The sequence below is a fragment of the Procambarus clarkii genome, chromosome 49 (genome assembly GCF_040958095.1).
Source record: "Procambarus clarkii isolate CNS0578487 chromosome 49, FALCON_Pclarkii_2.0, whole genome shotgun sequence".
Taxonomy (NCBI): Eukaryota; Metazoa; Arthropoda; class Malacostraca; order Decapoda; family Cambaridae; genus Procambarus; species Procambarus clarkii.
Genome location: NC_091198.1, coordinates 18960479 through 18968216, shown reverse-complemented (window position 1 = coordinate 18968216; position 7738 = coordinate 18960479). Strand labels below are relative to the sequence as shown.

The window sequence follows — 7738 nt, the reverse complement described above, 5'->3', positions numbered from 1 at the left end:
TTATTTTGTTCTGCAGAAAGTTAATAATTTAAATGTAAATTTCGAGTATATATATATATATATATATATATATATATATATATATATATATATATATATATATATATATATATATATATATATATATATATATATATATTGGTGTATACTGGCAGCAGGTTTTCTTTCAAACATATTTCATTGAATATGACCGCATATTCTGTATTTATTATTTTCTGGTTTAGGGCTTCTATCCCTCTAACTATTTTCTTAGCATCAGGGCTTAGTTGAAATAGGAGTTCTCCAAAACTCATTTTCGTACTTTTAAGGTAAAGAAAAGAAGTGATTTACTATAGAGTGTATTACATTTATTTATACAATTTGCACAACGTTTCGAACCTCCATGGTTCATTCTCAAGTGAACAGATCTTACAATGCTGGTTGATTAACATAACGATGCCAACACAGAAGACAATGTCCAACATAACAGGCCAATTACACTGGATTAATCTTTGTGTTTAGATAGGAGCTGCCTCGAATGGGCCAATAAGCCTTCTGCAGTTACCTCTGTTTCACCTCACATTTATCCCTTATGTATCCCCCCATGTTTTCACCTTTATAGTATTATCACCTGACCCAGTGCGGGTATAAAATCAACCAGCATTGTAAGATCTGTTCACTTGAGAATGAACCATGGAGGTTTGAAACGTTGTGCAAATTGTATAAATAAATGTAATACACTCTATAGTAAATCACTTCTTTTCTTTACCTTAAAAGTACGAAAATGAGTTTTGGAGAACTCCTATTTCAACTAAGCCCTGATGCTAAGAAAATAGTTAGAGGGATAGAAGCCCTAAACCAGAAAATAATAAATACAGAATATGCGGTCATATTCAATGAAGCATATATATATATATATATATATATATATATATATATATATATATATATATATATATATATATATATATATATATATATATATATATATATATACATATATATATATATATATACATATATATATATATATATATATATATATATATATATATATATATATATATATATATATATATATATATATATATATACATATATATATATATATATATATATATATATATATATATATATATATATATATATATATATATATATATATATATATATATATAGTAAAGAGTAAAACATTTTTTAATCTATGGTCTATAATTAATAAAATATATTGACTACATGTATATAAATATATATATGTTAAGAAATTCTAATTAACAATGAATAGATCTCTTCTTATATAGCGAAATGCAGTAAAATGTAATACAAACGTTTGATACTTATAATATATTTTAGTTTCCCTTAAATTATTTATTTATATTTTTGCCTACTGATGACTTGCAATGATTCAGCATAATACTTTACGAAAATTGGTTTATTTTTTGTTATTTGGTACTTTTAATACCAAGCGTTGATAATTGATATTTTTGTTATAATTTTTTATAATAGATGACAAATTAAGATATAAAATAAAAAATGTTTTGAAGCCAAGATTGTGATGGAGGCAGCTCCTCAGGAAGAACAAAATATTGAACAAATTGTGCAACATTGCCAAAAAAGTATGCACACAAAGTCTCTAAGAAGCTACTGCTTGATGAACAATTTTACGAGTGGATCGTTAAAAAGGAGAGACCAGAATACAGCATTTTGTAACTACTGATCTCTTAGCTCGGTGTTATAACCTAGACATTCAGAGAACAGTTGATATATACATAATTCCCCTAAGCATTAACGATTACACAGAAAAAGGTACCTTAATTAACATGGACTGAAATAATTTTTAAGCAGCACATTGTGCCTATTGAAAACGTGATAGGAATTACCAGTGATAGAAATATGAGAGAGAGAGAGAGAGAGAGAGAGAGAGAGAGAGAGAGAGAGAGAGAGAGAGAGAGAGAGAGAGAGAGAGAGAGAGAGAGAGAGAGAGAGAAAGGGAGAGAGGGGAGAGGAAAGATAGGTGCCAGGCGTTAGTTGACGTTTGGTTGGCGGAGGACACACACGTCTCGTTTCCCGGTCCGGCGTCGGGCGCTGAGACACAGTGGCTTCCTTGGCGCTATCCTCGTGTGGGGGCTGGTGTGGTAAATATTACCCCGTGTGGGGGCTGGTGTGGTAAATATTACCCCGTGTGGGGGCTGGTGTGGTAAATATTATCCCGTGTGGGGGCTGGTGTGGTAAATATTACCCCGTGTGGGGGCTGGTGTGGTAAATATTATCCCGTGTGAGGGCTGGTGTGGTGAATATTACCCCGTGTGGGGGCTGGTGTGGTGAATATTACCCCGTGTGGGGGCTGGTGTGGTAAATATTATCCCGTGTGGGGGCTGGTGTGGTGAATATTACCCCGTGTGGTGGCTGGTGTGGTGAATATTACCCCGTGTAGGGGCTGGTGTGGTGAATATTACCCCGTGTAGGGGCTGGTGTGGTAAATATTATCCCGTGTGGGGGCTGGTGTGGTAAATATTACCCCGTGTGGGGGCTGGTGTGGTGAATATTACCCCGTGTAGGGGCTGGTGTGGTAAATATTATCCCGTGTGGGGGCTGGTGTGGTGAATATTACCCGTGTGGGGGCTGGTGTGGTGAATATTATCCCGTGTGGGGGCTGGTGTGGTGAATATTACCCCGTGTGAGGGCTGGTGTGGTGAATATCACCCGTGTGGGGGCTGGTGTGGTGAATATTACCCCGTGTGGGGGCTGGTGTGGTAAATATTACCCCGTGTGGGGGCTGGTGTGGTGAATATTACCCCGTGTGGGGGCTGGTGTGGTGAATATTACCCCGTGTGGGGGCTGGTGTGGTAAATATTACCCCGTGTGGGGGCTGGTGTGGTAAATATTACCCCGTGTGGGGGCTGGTGTGGTGAATATTACCCCGTGTGGGGGCTGGTGTGGTGAATATCACCCATGAGAGGAGGCAGGAGGCCTGTACACCCGGCGAGACTCGGGTCTCCAGGAACGTGGGACATAGAGTGAGAGGGATGTAACGATCCTGGCCTCCCGCCGGCCCTATGTGATGCCATCTGACGGGCGGACACCACCACAACCCTGCCTCCCCCAACCACCACTTCCTCAACCACCACCACACGCTGGTACCTCACCTACCACCCCCACCCCAGCCTCCCTCACCTCCCTCTTGTACTGCCCTTCACACAGTGTCCTCACCTAGTTGTACTCACCTAGTTGTACTTGCGGGGGTCGAGCTCTGGCTCTTTGGTCCCTCCTCTCAACTGTTAATCAACTGGTGTACAGGTTCCTGAGCCTATTGGGTTCTATCATATCTACATTTGAAACTGTGTATGGAGTCAGCCTCCACCACATCACTGCCTAATGCATTCCATCTGTTAACTACTCTGACACTAAAAAAGTTCTTTCTAACGTCCCTGTGGCTCATTTGGGTACTCAGTTTCCACCTGTGTCCCTTTGTTCGCGTACCATTCGTGTTAAACAGTTTATCTTTATCTATCCTGTCAATTCCTCCGAAAATTTTGTAGGTAGTGATCATGTCTTCCCTTACTCTTCTGTCTTCCAGTGTCGTGAGGTGCATTTCATGCAGCCTGTCCTCGTAACTCATGCCTCTTAATTCTGGGACTAGTCTAGTGGCATACCTCTGAACTCTTTCATGCTTCGCCTTGTGCTTGACAAGGTACGGGCTCCACGCTGGGGCTGCAGTGTGTATGTGTGAGTGAACTCTAAAAACATGACAAAATTAAAACAGTTTCACTAATGTTGGCGTTCCAACTTTATTCGTCAACTTAATAAAGCTTAAGACTCTTCTCACGGACTGAAGGGAACAGGTAGAGCTCACAGGTCTCACCACAAACAAGAATAATATAATTTACCTCAATTCACACCTGTGGGGAACACTGAAGGCTAACAAACGTATTCTGTATTCACTGTAGTCACCCAGTTGGTCGACGTCTACCCTGTATGGCGTGGCCGTGAGAACATTAAGTGAGAAATCGAGAAATAAATGAAAACAGTAAACCATTAGCAGCAAATACAAGGGAATGGAAGACTGAAGAAGAGTTCTCCGACCTCCACCTCCTTCCATACTCCCGGCTGCCACCCTGGCTGCCAAGTATGAGCTTATGACTAAAGGTAAGTCATTTCTCCTTGTAATTCAGGTTTATCGTAGTTAGTCATAGTGTGGGTGCTCTGTGACGCGAGGGACCGTTATTATCATTTTCTATAAACAGGACTATTTCGTCCGCTTTTACACTACTATTCCACAAAATCAAAATAAGTAGCGATCATCCGATACGGTTGTCTCCTGGACGTTGCTGTTACTTGGCTTCGACTCTGATATAGGTATCTTTAGGAGTTTACACTACCTGATCATGTAGATAGACTGAATGTAAACTGTTTCATATAATTATTAGTACACCATCAAGTTCTATGAGATGCAATATCTTGAAAAAAACATGAATTTAAGGATAACTCAATAACAAATGTTCATGAAATGTCCAAGTATGCCATTAAAAATAATCTACAATCAGAAACTTATGCAAATTTTTCTCACTTTACTAAGTGAAGGAAGTGCATGGAGGTGATTGTAACCTCTCCACCTCCGCCCTCTGGGTCAATGTGCACGATTGGCAAAGGAAAATTGTATGTGATTGGCCCAACTGGTTTGACAAACTCTGAAGACACTGTTGATTTATGTCAATAAATGACGTAAGTAGCCCATCAGTGTTGCAACTTGCTTAGCTAAACTAATTTGTGCGTTCATGTGTCTCTAACCTTTTCCGCTACCACCCACAGGATGGGTATGGTGTCCACTACCACCCACAGGATGGGTATGGTGTCCACTACCACCCACAGGATGGGTATGGTGTCCACTACCACTCACAGGATGGGTATGGTGTCCACTACCACCCACAGGATGGGTATGGTGTCCACTACAACTCACAGGATGGGTATGGTGTCCACTACCACTCACAGGATGGGTATGGTGTCCACTACAACTCACAGGATGGGTATGGTGTCCACTACCAACCACAGGATGGGTATGGTGTCCACTACAACTCACAGGATGGGTATGGTGTCCACTACCACTCACAGGATGGGTATGGTGTCCACTACAACTCACAGGATGGGTATGGTGTCCACTACCAACCACAGGATGGGTATGGTGTCCACTACAACTCACAGGATGGGTATGATGTCCACTACCACTCACAGGATGGGTATGGTGTCCACTACCACTCACAGGATGGGTATGGTGTCCACCACCACCCACAGGATGGGTATGGTGTCCACTACCACCCACAGGATGGGCATGGGGTCCACTACCACCCACAGGATGGGTATGATGTCCACTACCACCCACAGGATGAGTATGATGTCCACTACCACCCACAGGATGGGTATATGGGTATGATGTCCACTACTCCCCACAGGATGGGTATACGGGTATGATGTCCACTAGTCCCCACAGGATGGGTATGATGTCCACTACCACCCACAGGATGGGTATGATGTCCACTACCACCCACAGGATGGGTATGATGTCCACTGGTCCCCACAGGATGGGTATGGTGTCCACTACCACCCACAGGATGGGTATGGGGTCCACTACCACCCACAGGATGGGTATGGGGTCCACTACCACGCACAGGATGGATGGTAGCTCTTTGTGTTCAGCTCCTCAACCAGTCAGCTTACAGACCGTAGTTGAACAGTCTGTGAGTTCCAATATTCCTTTCCGCCTCTCTCTAGGCACGCTGTGTGAACTGAACCCCACAGACAAGCTCATGAAGTCCCTCTGCTCTCACACAATGTGTAATGTGTAACACTATATATGTATGTAATGTTAGATATACATATATATGCAAGTGGTGTTGTCAAGGCTACATATATACTGAAGTGTTTGTCAGGGCTGGAGTGAGCATTAGTTTATGGTGTGGGAGAAATGGTGGAGGCTGGGATGAGCATCAAGTCATGGTGGGGAGCTGGGGCGAGGGGGGTGTGGGGGCTCCTGACGATTGAAGATAATCGTGGTTACATGCAAATGTTGTGGAGCGCCTGGCGCTGGGGTGTGAACCATTTCTGTCCCCTGCTGCCTGAACCCCTGACCACCATAATGGCGCTACCATTACCACTAGTCATGATATCTTTACTACCATTACTGCTATTGATAATATCTTTACTCCAGTTACGTCTACTGCGAATATATCTACTACCATTGCTTCAACTACTAATATATCTACTTCAGTTACTACTGCTGCAAATATATACTGCTACTGTTTCACTACCTTAATTATTATATCTACTGACGGTGATCTACCACTACTGTTAATACTGGTGGCCCTGTCATAACTATCTCTACTTGTTCTACCACTACTACTGTGTCTACTACTGTTGCTTGTTCTACCACCACTCCAGCGTCTACCACTGTTTAACTAATTTTAAATCTTCGTTGGGCTAATGAATTCATAATTACCTTGTAACGATTGATAGAGGTAATTAGAGTGGCTGCAGGTTATATTATCAGGTTCGCCAGGTGAGCAATTAGGCTGTGATGATTAGCTTCGCATGCTGGCTCCATTATCTGAGCCCGTTGTGCTCTAGACTGCGGGTCCCGGGCCTCACAATGTGATCAACTAACCTGTCATGGAGAGCACTGGGCACTGATCTTATAGAGCCCTTAGAGTGCAAGGCTACACGTAGTGCAGAGTGCTGTTGGGTGACATTAAACTACTCTCACAAGAGGCTGTTAGAGTTGGTAAAATGTTGCTTACTGATTGTCAGGGAGGCGCTGGTGGGTAATGGGTGGTGGTTAATGGGTGGTGGTTAATGGGTGGTGGGTGATGGGTAATGGGTGGTAGGGGGATGGGGTGCTGGTAGAGGTGAGCCAGAGGCTGATGATAGAGGCACTCTGCAATGCAGGGGGATTTTGTTGCATAAACGGTGCTCGCTTGCTCAAATGTGTGTGTGTGTGTGTGTGTGTGTGTGTGTGTGTGTGTGTGTGTGTGTGTGTGTGTGTTATTTACAGCAATCTGGACTTAACAAGAGATGAGGGACACTGACGTCTATTTCAACTTCATGTTTGTTGCATTCTATTTTGGCTGCAATGTGTGTGTCATCATGATGGGTTATTTTATGTAATGATATACCCTCCCCCCCAAAAAAATATATATATTTTATGCTCTTCATAGCATGCAGGAAGCAGGTTTTATATAATAAATACGCTAAGCTTCTATGTGGTAAATAAACAAAATAAAGTCTACGGACGACACAACCCAGATTTAACTATCTATTCTTTTCGATTTGGTAAGCAAATAATTTTTACCATTTCAAAGCGTCAGTTACATGTATGGGATATATATGGGGTATAAAAGGGGGTATGGCCCCCATATCCCGATTTGCCAAGGGTATGACCACACAGCATATTGTAGAATGGCAATGTCTTGACATATGGATGATTATTGTTGACCAGACCACACACTAGAAATTGAAGGGACGACGACGTTTCGGTCCGTCCTGGACCATTCTCAAGTCGATTGGTCTGGTCAACATACTTCAGCCACGTTATTGTGACTCATCGCCTGCATATGGATGATTAGGTACAGAAAAAGTTAAAGAATATCATTAGGGTTTTATAATATTTATTTACAACTACGGGTCGCGCTGTACTATCTGAGACTGGGTTCGAATCCTTCAGGGGGTCAAGAGTTTTCTGATGCATGTTAGCTTGGGGACCATTCAAGCT

General features: G+C 42.3%; 1 protein-coding gene across 2 annotated transcripts in view; it reads left to right on the top strand.

Moving 5' to 3' along the window:
• The first annotated feature begins 2018 nt into the window (after window positions 1-2018).
• LOC123750557 (uncharacterized) overlaps window positions 2019-7738 on the top strand; it is a 64304-nt gene continuing 58584 nt past the window's right edge. The window contains exons 1-2 of one of the 2 annotated variants that reach the window (XM_069303059.1): window positions 2019-2114; window positions 3927-4125. In XM_069303059.1, coding sequence (XP_069159160.1) covers window positions 4116-4125 — 10 coding nt within the window. In that variant the 5' untranslated portion in view covers window positions 2019-2114; window positions 3927-4115. Of the gene's footprint in view, window positions 2115-3556; window positions 4126-7738 lie in introns of both variants that reach the window. The other variant, XM_069303057.1, reaches the window with a different exon arrangement.